This window comes from Chenopodium quinoa, unplaced genomic scaffold, assembly GCF_001683475.1.
Source record: "Chenopodium quinoa cultivar QQ74 unplaced genomic scaffold, ASM168347v1, whole genome shotgun sequence".
Lineage (NCBI taxonomy): Eukaryota > Viridiplantae > Streptophyta > Magnoliopsida > Caryophyllales > Amaranthaceae > Chenopodium > Chenopodium quinoa.
In genome coordinates, this window is record NW_018742204.1 from 17,471,935 (window position 1) to 17,493,637 (window position 21,703).

Here is a 21,703-nt window from a genome sequence, read left to right on the forward strand (position 1 = left end):
ACCAAGCATGAACACCTTAATTCCATATCATTTGCAAGACTTTGTTGGGCTATTTATAACAATAAGGGGTGGGCTTCTTTGATCCTTAGAGAAAAATACATAGATAGGAAAACCAATCCCAGTCCTTTTCACAAAGGTTCATATATATGGAGAGGAGTTGGGAAAGGGTGGAATCTTTTCCAAAGAAGCTTAGCATGGGAAGTTGGAGATGGAAACCTCATTGATATCTGGGAAGACAAATGGCTCTATAACAAACCTCTGCGTCACTATTTCATTGGGCCAATCCACAAACCTCTAAAGCTGGGTGATATCCCCTCCTTAAGCTCTCAAACCAAAGACCAAATGGAAATACTTCTTTCTTTCCCTATCCCTGAGTCTCTATTCTATATTCTTTCTACCATCTCTTTATCCAACTCCCCTGATTCCTCTTTCTCGTTGTGGACCTACAGAAACAAATTTGATTCCAACAAAGCAAACACAGAGCTACTACACCTAACAAAGCCCAATTTCCAACTCTCCTCCTTTAACTGGAAAAGGGTTTGGAAAGCTCCCACCTTTCCTAAAATTCGATACTTTCTCTGGCAGCTGCTCTGGGAAAGGTTACCAAGTAACTCAAATCTACATAACCGTATCCCACAAATACAGCCAACCTGTACTTTCTGTCCCTCCATGGAAGAATCTTGTAGCCACATCTTCATACACTGTCCTAGAGCCAAAGAATTTTGGGATCTCATGCCTTGCCCGACAATGCTGCACATAAACCTATCCTGGGCTGATTGGATCACAAAAAATTTGGAGTGCAGCTCACCAGCTAATAATAACATCCCTTCGGATGTTAATTTCTGTTTTGCTTTGTGGCACATATGGAAGAGAAGAAACGATTGGATCTTCTCTAAAATCAACTCTCCTATCTCCTTCACAGTCCGCCAATGCTCATGGGCTGCTTATGAGTATTTCTACTCTAGAAATATCCCAGAAAGTCAAAAGCCCTCGACTATAGCATGGTCCCCTCCTCCCTCCCCCTTGCTAAAAATCAATTGTGATGCCTCATTCCTCCCAGCCACACTCCAAACAGGATGTGCTGTAGTATGCCGCAACAACCTTGGGGAATGGGTGGAAGGCTTCATTTGGAAGGGTTATGCTCCCTCAAGCCATGATGCGGAGTTAAAGGCCATACAACTTAGCCTTCAATGGATCAAAGAAAGAGGATGGAAGAACGCCATGTTGTGTTCGGATGCAAAAAGAGCAGTAGATGAAATCAAACAGGATCAAATTAGTGCGAACATCTCTAATTGTATTACAAATTGCAGGGACCTGCTACAGGAGCTCCACCTGCTGGGTATGCACTTTGAACAGAGAAGCACGAATGAAGTGGTGACATTTTGGCGAAGGAAGCTAGGTGCTTGTTAGGGGTGTTGAACGAAAAATGTATTTTGATTAATCCCCCCCTGTCTGTATCTTACAACTTGCTAAAGATGGTAATTATGCAACTGGTAGTTATGCTACTGATTTTGCTGGTGATGTACTAGCTACAAACACTGCTGTTGTAATTAACTAATTTTATTTAATAGCACCTTTAATTCAAAAAAAAAAGAAGGGTCTTCATTTGCAATTCATGTATGCATACACAAGCAATTGTTGTTAAAAAAAAAAAAATCAAACAATTGAATTCACAAAGTGTCTAGCCCGCTAACCTGGTCGGGTTGTTCCATACAAGGTTCGCCTAGTGAGCTGAGAAAGACGACATTCTTAAAACGGGCCGAACCCCTCCTCCCTCAACTGGAACCAAGCATTACTTTGTTGTGATAATGGAAGATTTTCATCAAATTTTTAAAAATGAACAAATTATTGAAACTCCACCATTATCACTCTCCTCTCTACTCACCTCCTCCCTTCCTTCTTCACTCTCAATTCCCCTCTTTCAATCCCAAACCCATCAAATTCTTCCGCCATTACAATGCTTTTCCAGCTTCATTTTCTCTCTCTTCTTCCTCCTTCAAACCCAGAGCAGCTTTCAAGGTTGAAGACATTGTTCCTTCTTTCTGGGGCAATGAACAAGAAAGGTTAAATGATGAAGATGATTCTGGGTGTCTTGAAGATTTGGCCTCTGATAGTCCAGTTTATCAGAAAACGCTGAGATTAGTGGAGTGTGCCATGTTTGCTGCTGTTGCTGGATTGACTTATCTTCTCAGTAATTCTCTTGCTATTGAGGTTAGGTTTTTTTTTTTTTTTTTTAATTGGGTTTTACGATTATGTTAAGATTGTTTATTGCAGTAAATATTGTTCCTGAATTTAGAGATTGGTTTGCTGTGCATATTTGTGTAATTGTGTTCTGGGTTTACTTCAATTTGTGTTAATTCCAGGTTATTTTTGTGGTATAGTGTAATTGGAAGTTTATGCAATAAACAATTATCAGTTCAGTTCGAATTTATGCAAGTGCTATACATACGTTAATTTTATTTGAATAATTATACGATTCTGGGGTGATTATATTGATTGACAGAGCTGAATTGCAGTGACTATCTAATTCACTTGTGGATTGATCTTGTGATTCTTGTCGCCGAGAACGGCCATTGGTCATAGGAGTGTTTGCTCAGTTTATTAGACTCAGTCTTATCAATTTCATTGTTGTACTGTGAATTTATTTTATCACTTCATTGGAAGCATGAATTAGACTGTGTTCCCAGGAAAAAATGTTTGCTCAATTTTAGAATATATCACTATATTTCCTGTAAGCATATATGGGTTCCATCATAAGAGATCGTTTGGTATGAACATTGGAACAGAATGGAAAGGAAACAAATAAGAGGGGGAAAAAGGAACCATTTAACTCTTAGCTTTCCATTTGTTTGATTTAACTATGAAAATGAATCACTTAAACTTAACTCTTTCATTTTGTTTGAGGAGGGTAAGGCTAATTGTTACCTTAGGTTTTATAGAGGTAACAAATTGATGGAAACCATGTCCCCTAGGCCCTAGGTAATGGTAATTGTTACCCAAACACTTGGATACTTTAATGGTTTAATTGAATATGTTTCCATTTTCCAACCAAAGAAAAAAAACACCCCTTATCAAGCGTGTTCAAAAGTGAACGGATCAACCAAACACTAGGAACAGGGGAAAACAAAAAAAGTTCTAAAATTGAACCAAACATGTACAAATAGGTATGGAGTTCTTTAAATCGCACAATCAGGGTGAGGTTCTATTCCATTTCATTCCATTTCCAACATGTTAAATCTAATGACCCCTCCCCTTAAACATTTAGAATATGGTTGTTTTCGTTCATTATCTTTGGAGTAAATCAAATGACTCAAAAGTTCATACCATTAATAGTGTTGGGCAAAGTAATTTTAAGCTGAGTTTGGCTTTTGGGGTAGTGTTTTAAAAGCTATTTAGGATAGTGGTTCTTTAATTTACTTTACTATTTCAATGGCTAGCTGTGTACTTGTGCCAAAAACCTCCGTAAAGAGTTAGTACAAGTGTACCACAGCAGACACTCCTACTATACCAACCTTTTTTAATATACCTATATTGTTCAGAAAATTGACTTGCACTAGGGTAATGGTATTATGATTTATCAATGGTCTGAAACACACGTGCTCCCAGTCTATGAAGAAGTGTGCCTAAGGGGCGCCTAGGTGCTGATGTGCTAGGCAATTGGGGTAGAGCGATTATTTTTGTCTTGGTGAAGCGCATTAGTCAGGTTTTAAAAAGGTCTGTTGTGGCCTTTCTTCAATGAGGTGCACTAAAGCGTGTACAAGAGGCACCTAGGCACAGCAAGAGTGCAGGACCCAATTGCCTTAGTGTGCCTTCAGTTTTATGCAATCATTTGTAAAAAGTGCTGTCAGTCAAACATTGGTAGATAGGATTAATGTATATTTTAGGGTGTTGTTCCATAACTTTGACATTGCAATAATGCATGTAAACTCTTGCATCCAATCATCCATCATGATTTAAGCATTACAATTGATTGTTAAGAAGTTCAAACACATGTTATAATGGAGATAAGAGCTAGCATATGTAGTCCAGAGGGTTTATGGCATGAGTTCTTGCAGAATCGGTTGTTTACAGTTTTCTATGGGCGATGGTGATGTTAAGCTGAACAAGTTGCTACTTAGTCCTGTATGGCTGTAGTCAGATGGACCTCTTGTGGTGCGTTTTGTGAGCATTCTTTAGTTTAATGTTACAAACATGTTGATAGAAATAAGCATATATCTAAGTTGCTTTCCTCATTATTGGTAAATTTTGCATCATTACTGTGCTTGATTACTAGTTCTGTCAGATTGAGAAGGGATATATGAAGTTAAAGAGAGGTAGTATGAGGTGGGTTTTTGTCCTGGAGAAGGGAGAGTAAGGCCCCATTTAATTCGTTTGGTTCAAGTTATTTTAATCTATTTAGACTTATTTTCAGTCAAAATAAATTGTCTTCAAACAATTTCATACTTCCTTTGTTTTCTTATTTAGTTGCACTATTTCTTTTTGGCACAATAATTTAGGAGAAAAAGTAGGGGCATACGAAGGGGCCTGTAAACAAAGAAAAGTACATGAATTATGGCAAGTAGGTATTAGTCTCATGTGAAAAGTAGGAGTATATAGGTTATTCCATAGAAAAATTCATACTTAATAAAATGAATGGTGCAATTATTATGATATTTCCATTTTAGAGAAATGGTGTAACTTAATAGAAAAAAGAAAGTACATAGATAAGATAATTGCTAATAAAATGAGTTAAAATAAGACAAGGTTTTGACAAGATAAGCTGAATCAAACAAAGAATTGTTGTATGAAAGAGAAGAAATAAAAATTCTGAGACTTGCAGTAAGCCAGTAATACAAAATTACTACTACAGGGAAGCTGATCGTGAGAAGGGGAAGTAAAGGAGGACTGGATGGCCTTTTGGCGAGGCAGGGGCATAAATAGTAAAGGAAAAATGTGAGAGGAGAGATATTCAGTTATTTCTTTGAACTAACCTGTCATTGATCTATAACCCAACGAGTACTGGCAATCAAAATAAGGGCTGCGTAATTTATTGCTAAATTGGTGATTCTGTATCTGGATGCATCCATAATCGAGTAGACATGAGGAAAGTTGTACTTTGTCGAACTAAGTTCAGTATGATATCATCTATCATATTCAACTTCTAACACACCACTTTTTCTCCCAGCCAGAAAAGGTCATATCCCCATCAAGTGGTTTCTGTTTTGTGGCTTCTCAGTTCTTACTCTAATGCTTTCCAGTCGAGTTCTTCTCACTTAAGTGTTGTAGTCAACGTTTACTTAGAATTACTTTTGTCTGTAAACGATTCTTCTCATTTGGAAAATGCTTGAAACAATTTCTCCAGCATGCTCTAAACTTATATTCTTATAATTATCCAAAGAGACTCTCAGTTCGCTGTTGGTTTGTGCAGAATTATTTTGGATGCTTTTTCGCATTGCCAATAGTAATCACTTCCATGCGTTGGGGTATTGCTGCTGGGCGTAAAACAATGGTACAATCTCATTTGCAGTTTTGCACCTTATTATTGTAAATTTTTCTGCTGTTGATGATCTATCTTTCAGTTGTAATGTATTTAGTTTCTTTGCTCATATAGGTTGCAACAGCAGTGCTATTACTTGTGCTGTCAGGGCCTGTGAAAGCATTAACCTATGTGGTAAAATCAAATATTCTTTTTTATGTTTGCTGTACTTGTACCTGCTTATTTTCTTGTATTCACACCTGCGGAATTAAAATTGTGATGACCTAGATTCTAAAGTATAGGGTAATACCGTAATAGGTAATCCTTTGGATTAGGCTACAACTTTTAAAAGCGGACTTGTCTTGATATGTTTTACTTCTTCCATCAGCTTTTCTTTTATTTCCTCCTTTAATTGTTTAGTTACACTAATGCAAATTAAGTGAAACAGTTAGTCACTTTTACAAGCTAAGGAGCTTAGTAATGTAATGAGTCTTGTTACTATCAGAGAAGTGATTCTTGATTTCCTCCTCATCACATTTCTTTATTTAGTATAATAATTTAGAATTTCTGTTTCCTCGACCCCTGCAAAATACACAGTTTGTGTATATATCTAAACTCATTTTTTATCCCTCTTTGATGACTTACTGAAACCAAGCTTGAGATTGGGAGGTTCATAACTTATCAAGCAGTCATTGTAAACTGTCCCTTTCCACACACATGGTTGGGGACTTTTACATTTTGAATCCTCCCGTACAATATAATTGTTGAGGCTATCATTTTCATTCTGTAATATAAGTGTGGTCTGCGTGTGTATCCCACCTTTTATCATCTGTTTGTTTGAGCCTACATCTCCCGCACCTCACTTATCTTTATTTCTTGCTTGCTTCCACCCTCGCTGGAAATATCCACTATATCCATTATGATGATTAACTCTTCAAGATGCTTTTATTCTTTTGCCCTGATAGCTCATCAAAGACTCCCATACTTGTCAGACTAGCAAAAAAAAAAAAAAAAAAAAAAAAAATCCTTGCTACTCTTACCTTACCCAATAAGAGTGTGCTAGTCACTCCCTCATCTTTACACCTTCATCATCCTCTGAATCTTCTGTGACTTGTATTTGTTTTTGAAACTCTCAAGTCTCAACACTTTGTATATCCCTTACCACTGTTTTCAACTTCCAAACACTACAATAAACATGTCAATGTGTGCCTTCTCTAAGGTTGCCAATTGAAGAAAACCTGAATTGCTTTATATAATTGCTTTAGCGTTGTAATAATCAATATGCAACACTTGAAAATAAAGATCTACAGCTTTTGACAAATTATTGAGCATGATTGCACATGTATAGCTAAATATAAGTTCAAAGCTGTGGTAAGAATCATAAGATGCAGAATATGGCTTTTCCTCCTTTTGAAATAAAAGAAAGAAACTTGATTGCTTGTACAGCTGTACTACTTCTCAAAAGATTGGTCATTATTTCCTTGTTTACACAAGGAATTTCTCTGTTTTATTCATAACTACACGATCTGATCACTTGTCATCTCTAAACTGCAGAAAATTCATCATCTTTTGGCTATTGCTCATTGGTATCATTTTCACCAAGATTATAATTCATATGAGATGCTTGACAGCTCTATGAAACAAACCTCAGTTCACAAGATTCCCCAACAAAATATAACCCCTCAACAAATTTTATCAAAGGATAGTATAATAAACTAATAACCCACAAAATAAAGATGAGGAAACCATAAATCCAAGTGATTTGAAGAAACTATGTGTCAATTTTGCTGCAAAAAGTGGTAGACATTTCCGGCATTTGACTTGGCGACTTGGTGTCAGCTGGTGGAGGGGAAACCAACCTTGTTTGACACCGTCAAGTCATGTTTTGGCATGACTGCAAGTGTACTTTTGTTGGAGGAGCTTAAAGACCATACTTAGTACTCACTGTGGTCAATTTTCATAAATTTTAACGATTATACATGATACTGTGCTTATGGGCTTGTGCGTCTTAATACAAAAAGTTATGGTTTCATTTATTGCAGTTAATGCATGGATTACTTGGATTCACCATGGGCTCTTTGTGGAGGTATATGGCTTTATCTTGTTTTCTTCGGCACTCTCATGACTATTGACCCCTTGCTTTATCATCTGTCCTTCACCTGGACTTTGCTCCATTTCTGGTCTATGACTGGAAGAGACTTCATTGTTCTTTCTGGCTGATAAAAGTTCATTTTGTTGGACCTTTCATATATATGCATCCAGTTATCCGCAAGCCAATAAGCATCGCTAAGATTAAAACTGTATCTGGGACTCTGGGTAGACAACTTAAGTACCTTCCCTGATTGTTCTTCTCTGGTGAGAAATGCAATGGCGGAATCAAGAACAGATACAGGAATTTATTGTTGAACTGAGGGAAACGACAAAAAAATTAGCTTTCTATAATGCTCCGACTGTTGAAAATACCCCATTGCTTCTCTGGAATGGGGAAAATGAAGACTCTTTTTCTTAAAGTACTCCGTAGTAAAATAAGATTGTTCATTTCAATTTCCTGATGCCATTCTTTTTGTTGGTTTTGCAAATTTGCTTCAATATTTTTGGCTTGGAATAAAAAAGGTATCAGAATACTCTTGCTTAGCATGCTTGCTAGGAACTGATGCTGTATTGTCATGTTACCTAGGTGCTTAATTCTTACTTTTGACATCTTTTATTGGTGTACATTTTTTTTCTATTATACAACACTTGCTATAAAAAAGAATGCGATTACTTTAGGCATTACTGTATTAATCTATTTTTTTTATGTCTGTTGAAACTCCTGTATCTTCGGTCCAGAGTTACCTAATCCCCCCCCCCCTGAGCGGCCTTTCAACAAACCACAATCCGATAAAGACGAATTATATCATAAAAGTAGTACAATTTTGCCTAACTTAACAAATTAGATAGAGAATTTCAAACCTTTATGGCTTTACACAATCTCATACTAGCGCGTCTCGTTAAGTAACTATGCTTTAGTCTATTGTCTCTATTCTTTTGTGTCTGCTGCATTCCCATTTCTTTTTGTCATTCTTTTTTCTTTGTATTTTTACGTTTATTTTCGGGATTTGGTTGCTTAGGCTACAAGTCAAATGGAGGCTTTCGATCTTCTTGTGCACACTGGTATGGCTCTTTCCCACCTTTGCCTGAAAAGTTTTGTTTCCGAGTTTGTTAAGCTTTACTTTCAGTTGTTGCATTGATAAGGAAAACTTTTTTTTGTTTGAGATGCAGGTGCGAGCAATAGGAGCCTTGGGTTATGTTGTAACAACCTCGTTCTTGATAAGGGAAAACATACTTGCTTTGGTACGTTATTAGGTGATTCCTTCCTATAGAACTCCTTCTTGTGGTCAGACAAAAGAGTGCACCTTAACAGCGTTATCCTGTGTTGCAGATCACAGTAAATGTACATGCTACCCTCACCTTGATACTCAACTCATTAGGATTTAATACAGTTCCATCAATGAATACTATATATGCTATATTTGGTACTCTGGTAAGACTTCTAGATCCATTCAAGTATCAAATAAAGAGAAAAAAAAATCATTTCTTAATTCTGTATGACATAGCCATCGAGCTTACACTCGCTTTTTCTGGCAGCTCTTGCTAAATTGTTGCTTCTTCGTGTTTCTTCTACACATCCTATATGCCTTGTTCTTGAGTAGGCTTGGGATGAAGGCATCATTGGCGTTGCCGAGATGGCTGATGAATGCACTTTAGTATCTATTTACAGCTGCTGTGAGGCTGCTATGTCATAACTTGTAAGTTGTAGTGTATACTAAACCTGAAATGGTAGTTCAATCACTCTACAAATCATGGATACAATCTACAACCAATTTTTCTTGTATAGTTCCTATGAATTTGTATGTATCATGAAAAACAAGTTTTATTATGGAGCAGGGTCACACAGATTAAACACACCTTGTGATATTATTTTCAACACATTTTGTTATCAGACATGATTCTTGTAGATCAGATTCTTATGCTATTAGGTTTCAGGAATATAAAAATGCTTAGTCAATTAGGGTGGCCGAATTGCCCAAATGCTTTCCTGCTTAGTGCTGGTGTGACTTGTGAGCCACAGCAAAAACAGCAATAGGGTTGCTTCTGCTAGTATTAAGCTTAGCCTGTTTGTATCATCGCAATCTCTTTGTATGAGCCGAATCAATCCATATCATTTTTCAGTTATCATCTCATGTTTTGAGCTATACCCATGTTGTTTAGCACCTCAAATTTTAAAGGTAATTTACTTATACTTCCTCCCAAAACAAATTAAATGTCTTCTCTTTGAGGGCTAAGCTTTGTATTTCAGAGTTAATTACTTAATAATATTTTCGACCTAATATTCTGTCGGCGCTTAGACCCATATTATATTGCATAGATCTGATGAATGTTGAACAAATTGTTCAGCTCATACAAGAGATTTAAAAACTTTTGTATACACCCGGTTTACACTAATTTTACTGTACATCGAGCAGTATAGGGTAACTTTTACCTAATTTTAGGGTAACATTTTGCCTTTTTTTGGATAACGTTTAACATAATACAATTTTTATACACCCTCCGTTAATAGTTATGTGCAACTTTGCACATGTTTACGGGTTACCAAGGCAAAAGATGGAGGGCAAGGATTAGAGGGAGTTAAGGGAGTTAATTAAAGTGAGTGGAGAGATAAAGCTGGTTCCCCCCACTTGCAAATATGGAGGGGAAATCAGATTTTTTTGGAGGGGTTTATTCCCCCCCCCCCCCCCAAAATTTCACAAAAATTTTGAATTTGGGAAATTTAAAATTCCCTCTAACTTTACAAAAAAAAAAAAAAAAAAAAAAAAAAAAAAAATAATGCTAAACTACCAAGTTTTCTGATTTCATATCAACATTTATGAGGCTTATAAATAGCAGCCTCCATCATTCATGAAGCATTGAATGCTTCTCAATAATTACATAACCATGTTTGTTCAAAAGATAGATCAAATCCACCAAAAGTTAGCACTAATTACATACGTTTAGCCCACATACAACCCAAAAAATTACTCCTAATCTAAAATTAGTGCTAAACAAAAGTTAGTCTTCAAATCATCAAGGCATCAGCTTGAGGGCAGCATCATCTCATCAAAAACCTTCATCAGCCCACCCCCCTTCACCATCTACAGCAATCTACAAGTGAACAAAAGAAACAGAAGACATGGCAGCCATAGATGAAGACCCTTTTTTCGACATTGAACACTTAATTTCAGAGGAAGAAATTGCAGAGTTGTACTATGATTATGAAGAGCAGATGCAAGATGCAGATTTTGAAGCATACAACTCAGACAATGGGAACATGCAAGAAGAGGCAGAAATAGAAGACACAACCATTAACAACAACAATCAAACTCAACAAGATGAAACACAAGCATCATTGTTAAAGCTGGAGAATTTAGGCATTCTCCCAAATCAGATTGAAGTGGACAGGAGTATAGTGTTGGAAGCTGTGGAATACCTGAACACAATGTTCCAGCACCCCAGGGAAATCATGAAGCAGAAACAGAAGACATGGAGGTAGATGCAGACTAGTTACAAAGAGACACAGACAACAACCAAATACTGCCAGTCTGCCACACATAACCACTTAGGAGTGAACAATGATATGTTAAATTTCACTTTTGTTTTGTTATTTTTTGGAACCAATCAATAAGTGGTTAGGTGTATTTTGTATGCTAGGATTTTGAAACACACAACAAAAAGGCAGTGGTGGTTTAGTTCTAGTGCATTTGTAACAGGCTTTTTGTAGCCATATTTTCAAGTTAATGGAAGTACTTAATCACATGAATCCATCAGGAGATCAATTTTTTTTTTTTTTTATACACAACTCTTCAAACATGGTTACCTCAACATCAATCACAATATAGTGATTGGTGGAGCTATACCTTTGTTCAAATAGTATTTCATAGGAGTCCCTTTCATCATTTGGATTCAATTACAACACTATAGTCTATTAAAATGGGGACTGTACAATAACAACAACAAGGGGCATGTGAAGGGAACTCCATTACAAAATGTTCTCTACACTATGATAATTGAGAACATTTTTCACACAACTACCCAAACACCGAACTCAACAAACCATCATAAAGGGTCATCATTCAACAATCAAATTCCCATATGCCATAAGCCATGATTACAACATCAACCAATCATTATCCAACCCATAAAATGCATCATAAATTAATCATATCCATGATAAACATAACCAAACCAGAACATCTAAAAACAATTTATCCAAAACAGAAGGCAACCAAACATGACCATCAACTAATCAATATCCAACAAAATAGGGAACCAAACATGACCATCAACTAATCAATATCCAACACAGAAGGCAACCAAACATGACCATCAACTTATCAATATCCAACACATTTGGCAACCAAACATGACCATGAACTAATCAATATCCAACACAGAAGGCAACCAAACCAGAAAGCAATCCCAGTCCTCACCAGAATCCAACATAATATCCAACATAAAAAGGACAGAAGCACCATAACCATATCAAACATAATATCCAACATAAAAAGGACAAAAGCAGCAAAACCATATCCAACATCAGAACAGAATAGAACCATCATAACATAATCAAATCCATGTGCATAACAGAACCACCATAAACAATTCATGTCATAAGCATACACAATCAACTTAAAAAAGGTACTCAGTAACAAAAATTAAACAAGTTAGGGTTAGGAAGCGTTACGAGTGCAGCTACTCAGAGGGTTGAACCGTAGGGTTCATCCGCCTCACATAGCACGTCACAACAGGAACAGAACAAGAGGGCACTTCTAGTTTCTTGGCTGGAGGTTCCTCATCAGGCTCCTCATCAGAAGACAGCACAATAAACTCGTGGTCAGGGAGGCCACGCATCCTTCTCAGAGCAACACGCGTAGCCTTCCTAGTAGCCTTAACTCTTGGGGGGGCCTTTCCCTCTTAGATCTACGCTTAGTGGGCACAACAGCACTTCCCTCACCAGGCTCAGCAACCAGATCTACAGCCATCTCAGAGAAATCAAGCGATTTACGACGGGACTCACCTTCACCCTCCTCCTTCTTCGCTCTTTCTTCCTCATCAATGCTTTTGAGGACTTGACCAAGGGCTCTGTAAATGTACAGAGAACAATAGGGACCCGTCTCACTTGACTCGTAAAATTGACGAGGATAAGGAGATCCAACCTCGAAGCAGTGCATGAGGTTTAAGATCAAATTCTCCTCTCCCTTGTCAGCCGTAGCCATATATGCATCCTTTAAAGGATCTAAGTTCACCATTTTCATGGAGGGACTTTGATTGAGAAAGATAGAAGAAGAGGAGAGTAGATCTGGAGTGAACAATTGAGAAAATCGCAAGAACAGAGGAGAGAGAATAACCCAGAAGATGAACTAGGGTTCATCTTAAGAACTCTCCAGAACATATAAGGAGAAAGATTCATCAGAAATTAATTTTGGTAGTTGGAAATGTGAGTAAATGAAGAGAGAAGGGGGGAATTGGAAGATAAAAGGAGGTAATAATTAGATTAGGTGAATCTGATTAGTTTAATTTAGGTTATAATAAGGGTATTGATTAAAAAAAAAATTAATTAAGGGCAAAATTGCCCTTATTTTTTTTACTACAAATAGAAAGAAAATGGAAAGTTGCACATAACCCCGAGCGGACAAAAATGGCAAAAGTTGCACATAACTATTAACGGAGGTAGTATAAATAGACAATAAGAAAAGTTTTATAATGGTAATTTAATTACATTTAATCACTAATAATTGATTTTTAGTTATTTAAAATGTGATTCCTTACTAACAATTTTTATTTGTATTGGATTACTTTTATGCATATTAGGGTAACTTTTATTTATTTTAGGGGTAATTTTTAATTAATCTAGTCTATCTTTATAGTGGATGTACAATAATTATTATACACCCGATTTTTTTTAAAGTTTGTGCAAGCGATTTATATATAGGCTATTTTCAAACTCTATTATATGTAGATTTAAACACTGTTTTTAGTTGATGGATGACATAATATTTTCTTGGTCTCCTTTATTTCTATTTTAACATAGGAAAGTGACATGGTATTTGGAAAACTTTCATGATTGTGCCAAAAATAATTAACCTAATCTGATTGGACTTGTGTTGCTTTCCTCTTTTCCTTGAGCTTTGTATCCGTGATATGATACTCTGATCCTTCTAGGAAGTTCAACTGTTGAAAGGGGTGCATTATTCAACTTTGAATCTTTTATTTTATCTACTTTATAGCTTTTTATTAGTTTATTTATACGAGAATTAGATTACTTATATTGATTTGATTTGTGTGACGTGTGTCTATGAATATTTTAAGGTGCAAGCATCACCTATTTTTGGCAGCTTCATTGCCAATAATTAAGGGTGGTACTGTGGTAGGAATCTGTCAAGAAGAGTGAATAAAGAATGGTGATCCAAAGAAATTTTTTTGTTATGAATAAAGTGTATCCATGCAATGCACCAGATATTGTATGATAAATAATATTACGTCCTTTAATTGTTATCTACTAATTTAGAATTTTTTATGTCTTAAAAATAATACTCTAAAGTTGGGATAACAATTAATGAACATAATGTAAATTGTTTTTTTTTTTTTTTTTTTTTTTTTTTTTTTTTTTTTTTTTTTTTTTGATATCATGTAAACAAACAAGAAAAGAGAAAACTAACTAAATTACAATTATATCTTCAAAGGATAAAGCCAACCCAATGGCTAACTGAGCTTTATTGTGAGGATCGACCACCATATCCCTGTCCACCTTCCGAATAGTACAAGATGTAAACAACTTGCCCCTGTTGCTTATCTCCTGAAGCGTCCAGACAAGCCGAATGTCTTGTGAGCAATCATCTTGTAACATACTAACCAAGTTAAAGGAATCGTTGTAAACTTCAATCGAAGTTAAATGAACCTTTAACACCCATTTGAGGCTTTTCAAACAAGTCAGAGCCTCCGCATGGACTGCCAAAACTGCCGACCCAAAATCATATCCCCCCTTCCCAACATTGTCATTGTGTGTTGTTTTGAGCAAAGACCAACCCAAACCCGCGCGATTCCCATCATCCTTCCAAGCAACATCCGAGATAATAATATGGTGCGGAATCGAACTCCTCTCCAAACCCAGGCTTATCAAGTGAAATCCTAGTGGAGGGGAGTATAAATTGTCAAGTGTTGCAACTAGAAGCAAATGGAGAGTTTTTTTTTTAAAAAAGAAAATGTTTTGGCCGTTCACATCCCTAACACCCATATACACAACCAAGCAAGATTTGATTTGTTTCATAATTAACAGAGAATATAAACCAATCATGAATTTCAACTATGTTAATATCATATTTTATAAGCTGATGGTTGAACCTCATGATTAGTTAATAATTTTATATACTATTTTATAAGTTTGTATTTGAATCACACCAAAATGAAGGTGTTAGGGATGACTTTCTTGCAAATACAGAACCCATAAAGCCGTGAAGATCTAGTTCCCAAGTAATGTCCCTCTCCCTACAATGATGAAAAAAAAAAGTCCCTATAAGCTAATAACTAATTAACTATAGTTGTCATTATTAACCTAATTTGATTCAATTTTATGTACTTGTTAATTTAGATTTCATTTGTAGATGCCGGATGGCTTTTTATTAATGAATTGATTTGTCTCAAAAAAAAAAAAAATAACTATAGTTGTCATTATTGTGAATAACACTAAGGGCATATTCTCTTCAGCTTAAATTCAGTTGAGTTCTCTCATAAATAATTCATTTCAACTCTATTTAGTTCAGTTTAATTTAGCTTCAATCAATTTAGTTTAGTTCAACTCAATTCAATAAATCAGAACAGACCCTAAACAAGTTACTAACGATATGAAAAACAAAGAGTAGCCGCATATAATGGGCAACAAGTGGAAACACGGGGTCACAAAACTCAAAAAGGATTTACTAAAAAAAAGCAAATATTTGACAAAATATAAAAATAAAGTGGGAGTGGCATCTTATCACTTAAATAGTGGAGACTGGAGAGTGTAGCAGAAAGCTTTAATGTCCAAACAAATAGGTGAGTCATGTATCATTATCTTTATCTTGGCATCATCCTATCTAATTCTACTTAAAGTGAGAATCTGATTCTTTACACTTCTATTTTGTGGCCCTACGCATACTCCACCGGATCTTGCTCTCAAGTTCTACACTTCTACTCCCAAGTCCTACCTACACTTTCCTCATCCCCATTATACCCCCAAGGGTTTATTTATTTGTTAAAGATTTTATGGGTGGAAATGTTAAAGGTTTTTTATTTTTTTTTTTGGAGGAGGGTATTGAGGAGTATATACAATACTTTTTGTTGGAGCATTTAAAGTATTTAGTTGATTATTATTTGTGTTATGTTAATTTTAAGTCATTTGGTTAAGGTATTATAATTTAGACAACATATGATTAAGGTAGCAGTATACAACTAACTAAGGGCAATAGCAATAAGAGGTTTGTGGGAACAATTTAGAGGTTTGTGAACAAACCTCTTGTTGTGGAGAGGTTTGTGTAGACAAACCGGTTTGTACTTGCTTAGTTGGCAAAAATTTTAAGCTTTTCTTTTTTTTTTCTTTACTTTTTTTTGGGATGAATTTAATGAGTTGTATTGATAGTCGTGGGTCCCCTACATAAATCTATAAATAGGTTTATCTATTGTTGATTAAAGGTTTGTAAGGGAAAAGGTTTGTGTAATGATGACGTGTTAAGTAAACAATTTTTTTTTTTTTTTTTTGAAACAAACCCCAAAAGGGCTAAACTCAATTACTTAAATCAGGCATGGCAAGATTAACAAACTGAGAGGGGAATGTATCACTCCACATACGCTTCCCCAATTCCCATGGTTGGAAATGGGCTAAAGCATGAGCTAACTTATTTCCCTCTCTCTTCACAAAAGACCACCTAATATAATCAAAACTACTACAAAGATCTAAAATATCTTCAAGAATTAAGAATAGCTCACTGGCACCCATCGTCTTCTCACGCAAAGCTTGAACAACTTGAAGGCAATCACTTTCAACCACCAACTTCCGCAGCCCCATCTCCCTTGCAAGATCCATCCCTACCATAATGGCCTTTGCTTCGGCTATACTCGGTTCCCAGCAGTCCACAGATTGCACCACTGCACAGGCCATAATCTCACCTCTCTCGTCTCGCACTACAGCCCCAAGACCAGCTCCCCTCCCTGAAATTTGCCCTGCATCTGTATTAACCTTATGGCATCCCCTAGGTGGAGCAGACCACGCCACTTGATACACACTGCCACCAGCAAGAGCAGAAGAACTACCTGTACGGGATATACCGGTAGTATCATAACATGCCGGTAAAAGAGTGCCTTGCAGTTTAAAGAAATGGTTAATTATTGAATAATTCATGTCCTTACCGGCATTAGTCTCTACCATGTGGAGAGCTGCTTCTCGGAACGTGGCATGTCCCACTGACACGTGGAGGGCTGCTTAGTGTCGCGTAAGCACCTGCTAGTACCAAGGTCGGTGTGCCACCTATCTGTATAGGTGGCACCTGCTTGGTTGCGTTCCTATAAATACCCAAACAAATTCTCATTTCAGAGGTAGAATCTCTCTCTCTCTCTCTAAAACATTTTCTCTCTCTTCTTTCACTTTCTTCTCACAAAGGTACTAACTTTAGCATCGGAGTGGTTATTCCCGGATAACCCCCGGGTTAGCTAATCTGTATTGGCTGTGTAGGTGAACAATTGGACGGTAAACCATTACCAGCCCTCAGACATTGACGGAAGTAGAATCAAGCAGGAACAATTGGCGCTAGAAGGAGGGGATAGTAATAACTTCTATCGTCCAACAGGACCTCTCACAGTCATGGAAGGAAGTAAGGGAACTTCAGTACCGGTACCAGAAGTTGATAACCGGCAATACGATAACAATGTCCTTAATGCTAACACGAATAAAACCATAGTACCAAAAATCATGGTCGAAGATGAAACTCATCTCCTTCACGGTAACACAATGAATAGGCCCATAACACCTGACCGTAGCAGAGCAGTGACCCCAGATCCCTTGGAGGGGTTTACCCTGGAGGAGCTGGAGATAACGGCCAAGGTCATGCGGGCTATGTCTAAGAAAAGAAAGGAAGCCGAGTTAACGGCAGGGGGAATATGGGATAAGGTACCGACAAAGCCGCTGATAGTCAATTTGGAGAGTCAGTTCAACCAGGCGGGACAACAACAACCGTCAAGAAGCCGTGGCCAAGAGACCACACCAACCGAGCGCCAACTCACACAAGGCGCCCAGGTGGGAGATTCAGGTTCTTATCGGCATGAGATCTCTAGTGGCCCGGAAAGGCGGGCAGTCAGGGCAATCATCAGGCCCAGAATATCTCCGTTCACACAAGAGGTACTCGACCAGCAAATGGAGAAAATAAAGATGCCGTCCTGTACGTATGACGGTAAGGGGGATCCAAAGCGGTATGTGGCCGCGTTTGAAAGTCATATGTTTCTTTATACAGACACCGATGCTGTGTGGTGTAAAGTTTTCCCTACGACTCTTACCGGCGCAGCCTCGGATTGGTTCTCCAACTTAGAGCCGGGATCAATTGACTGCTTTGAGACCCTGGTGGAGTTGTTCACAGGTCAGTACATAAGTAATAGTGCGAGACAAAGGACATCTGGCGAGCTCATGGCTATTCAACAACGAAAGGATGAGTCGCTCAGAGATTTCATTAGACGCTTCAATAATGAAGCTAACACTATACCGAAATTGCAGCAAGAGATTGCCGTGATGGCATTGATGAATGGGCTAGGTGACAACGACTTCAAAAAATATATGTCGCGAAAGTGTTTCCCAAACTTTGGGGTAGCATTTGCCAAAGCTCACGAATACATAAAAAGTGAGGAGCTGCTAAAAACAAGCCGTCAGATATCGTCGGCAGAGCTCTCCAGAAGGCAAGGTGATAATAGCTCGAATTCCCAGATGGGTGGGGTAAGCAGGGCGCTGCCGTAAGGCCAGCAGCGATCCGGAAGGCCGACAAGGGGATTGGGTCGTTACAGTAGTTATACGCAGTTAAACACCCCGAGAGCGGCAATATATTCAATAAACCAGAATAGAGAAGATTGGAGTCGACCGGCACCGATGATAACGAAGGGTCGGGACGTGAAGAAGTATTGCATGTTTCACAAAGATGTTGGTCATTACACCGAAGAATGTGTTCAGCTAAAAGAGAACATTGAGGATCTTATAAGGAAGGGACGATTATCCCAGTATCGTACTCAGGTAGGTCCCAGCCGACAGCAAAATTCACAGCCTAGGCAAACCGAGTACCGAAAGCAGGGGGAACAGTCAATGCAAGATGATACTTACAGGCAGAATCATGCGAAAACGTTCAGACAGGGAGGTAATCCGACAGGACGTAAAATAACAATCGACGTTATCACGGGAGGGCCGGTATACGGAGGTTCCGTAAGCGGGGCCAAGAAGAGTTTGTCGGAATACCGGCACCTAGTGAACGCTTTGAGCGTAGAGGAACGACCTCGGCCTTCTTCCATGCTTTCGATATCTTTCACGGAGGAGGATGCTAAGGGAATAGTTTACCCTCATGATGATCCGTTGGTGCTGATATTGACGGTAAATGGAGCAGATATCAAACGGACACTCATTGACGGCAGAAGTTCCGCAAATATTCTATTTTCTAGGGCTTTTGATGCCATGAGGATTGGCCAAAAATACTTGACGCCAGTGTCCTATCCCGTGATAGGCTTCAACGGATCGACGGTACGACCTGAAGGTAGCATTGTTCTTCAGGTTCGAATGGGAGAGGGTCCAGCAGTAAGAGATGTCATGGTAGAGTTTTTGGTGATTGATGTGCCATCCGCTTACAACGCCATTGTCGGTAGACCTTTAATTCATGACGTGCAAGATGTGGTATCAACGTACCACTTAACCATGGTATATGTATCCAACGCGGGAACAACAGAGCGCGTACGGGGTAGTCAGAATATGGCAAGGGAGTGTTATGTATCGGCACTGAAGCAACCAGGCCGACAGCCAGCTGGTGAACGGACACCAGCCAAGCGAGAACGAATTCCTTCCACGCATGACTTGGCTATGGAAAATTTTGATACTAGGCCGGTAACTGCTCCACGTCCTTCCCCGGGAGGCGAGACTGTCGAGATCGAGTTGCAGCCCGGAGTGCCCTGTAGGGTAGTGCGTGTGGGATCCGATATGGATGTCGACACGCGCTGCCATTTGGTGGAATTTTTGCGAGAAAGTGCTGACGTATTCGCTTTCTCGGCAGACGAGATGCCCGGGATACATCCCGACGTCATAGTGCACAAGCTCAATGTCGACAGGAGAGCAAGACCTGTTCGACAGAAAAAAAGGAACTTTTCAACAGAGAAAATGGAGGCTATTCAATCAGAGGAGAACAAATTGCTAGCGGCCGGTTTTATCGAACCCTGCACATATCCTGAATGGTTAGCGAATGTGGTCATGGTAAAGAAGCCGTTAGGGAAGTGGAGAATGTGCGTGGACTTTACGGACTTGAACATAGCCTGTCCGAAAGATTGCTATCCTTTGCCGAGGATAGATAGATTGGTAGATTCAACTTCCGGTCACGCGCTACTGAGCTTCATGGACGCTTTCTCTGGGTATCATCAGGTCAATTTATATGAGCCGGATCGGACCAAGGCGGCATTCATTACCGATTCCGGAGTTTTTTGTTACAGGGCTATGCCGTTTGGATTGAGAAATGCAGGGGCCACATATCAGAAACTGGTCGACAAGGTATTTGCGAACCAAAAAGGAAGGAATGTAGAAGTGTACGTGGACGATTCAATTGTGAAAAGACGTTTGGCTACGGATCACGTCGCTGATTTGAGAGAAACTTTTGAAACCCTTCGTCGCTACCGGATGAAGTTAAACCCGGAGAAATGTGTGTTCGGCGTCCGATCAAGAAAGTTTCTCGGTTTCATGGTGAGCGAAAGGGGTATAGACGCTAACCCTGATAAGATTGAGGCGATTCTTAGCTTGCCAGAACCAAAGTGTATAAAAGATATACAAAAGCTCACCAGTCGAATGGCTGCGTTAACAAGATTCATCAGCAAGTCAGCTGATAAAGCCCTACCATTCTTTGTAATTTTGCGACAAAACAAGCTGTTTGAATGGGGGAAGGACCAATCTAAGGCGTTCCAGGCTGTGAAAAATCATTTGAGGTCCTTACCCACCATCGCAAGGCCGGAACAAGGAGAAACGTTACAGCTTTATATCTCGGCCTCAGCAAAGACGGTAGCACCAGTGCTCCTAGTAGAGCGGCAAAAGATCCAACTGCCAATTTACTTCGTGAGCAACGTTTTAAATGCTGTCGAGAAAAGGTATCCGGTAGTAGAGAAGATCGCGTATGCAGTAGTTGTGGCTGCACGAAAATTGCGTCCTTACTTTGATGCGCATGCAATTGATATCTTAACGAATCAGCCGTTAGAGAAATCTTTGCAAAAGATGGAAACGTCTGGCCGCTTGCTTAAATGGGCGATTGAATTATCTGAATATGTTATTACATATAAGCCAAGGGTATCAATCAAAGCCCAGGCTTTGTCTGACTTCATTGTCGAAACGTCATATTATGAAGAAGAGGATGATGCCGGCACGTGGAAGGTATCAGTTGACGGTTCATCTGCTTCAACCGGCTCAGGGGCTGGGGTAATTATGATCTCTCCCCAGGGAGATGTGTTCGAGTATGCCGTTAAGTTCAAGTTCAAAGCCTCGAACAATGAGGCAGAATATGAAGCATCGTTAGCATGGATACAGATGTGCATATATGCGGAAGCAAAGCGCATTAAGATGACAACTGACTCTCAATTAGTGGCAAATCAGTTTAACGGCACTTAAGAAACTCGAGAGCCAAGTATGACGGCATATTTTGCAAAACTCAAGAGTGTTACTTCTGGTCTAGAATACTTCGAAATCAAGTTGGTTCCTCGGGCAATGAACACACAGGCAGACGCCTTGGCTAAACTCGCAAGTTCAAGCTTCAATGACTTAGAAAGGACAGTTATGGTGGAGGTTTTGAAAGAAAGAAGTATTGACGAACAACCTCCTAAAGACGTATGTTGCACGACTGCGGGACGAGAATGGTATGATGATATCTTGGCTTACAAGGTACATAATGTTCTTCCTGTTGACAAGACGGAGGCAAGAAAGGTTCAGAA

At 38.6% G+C, this 21,703-nt stretch overlaps 2 protein-coding genes across 2 annotated transcripts; both read left to right on the plus strand.

Moving 5' to 3' along the window:
- Nucleotides 1–1,555: 1,555 nt before the first annotated feature.
- On the plus strand, nucleotides 1,556–9,434 carry LOC110720682. The gene is made up of 8 exons (XM_021899739.1): nucleotides 1,556–2,211; nucleotides 5,408–5,488; nucleotides 5,591–5,650; nucleotides 7,498–7,541; nucleotides 8,566–8,608; nucleotides 8,717–8,788; nucleotides 8,877–8,978; nucleotides 9,083–9,434. Exons 1-8 carry the CDS (start codon nucleotides 1,837–1,839, stop codon nucleotides 9,200–9,202), a joined length of 897 nt encoding a protein of 298 aa, XP_021755431.1. The 5' UTR covers nucleotides 1,556–1,836; the 3' UTR covers nucleotides 9,203–9,434.
- A 9,198-nt stretch (nucleotides 9,435–18,632) lies between these two features.
- LOC110737289 lies at nucleotides 18,633–21,383 on the plus strand. Its single transcript, XM_021917664.1, has one exon. The coding sequence runs from the start codon at nucleotides 18,633–18,635 to the stop codon at nucleotides 21,381–21,383; it is 2,751 nt and encodes a 916-aa protein (XP_021773356.1).
- The last annotated feature ends 320 nt before the right edge of the window (nucleotides 21,384–21,703 follow it).

Bases quoted from the DNA above. Each gene is read 5' to 3' on its own strand.
- LOC110720682 (XM_021899739.1), top strand. From the start codon at position 1,837: ATGAACAAATTATTGAAACTCCACCATTATCACTCTCCTCTCTACTCA. The intron at 7,542-8,565 runs GTATATGGCTTT...TTGGTTGCTTAG, and splicing joins ACCATGGGCTCTTTGTGGAG to GCTACAAGTCAAATGGAGGC. The intron at 8,609-8,716 runs GTATGGCTCTTT...TTTGAGATGCAG, and splicing joins CGATCTTCTTGTGCACACTG to GTGCGAGCAATAGGAGCCTT.
- LOC110737289 (XM_021917664.1), top strand. From the start codon at position 18,633: ATGATAACGAAGGGTCGGGACGTGAAGAAGTATTGCATGTTTCACAAA.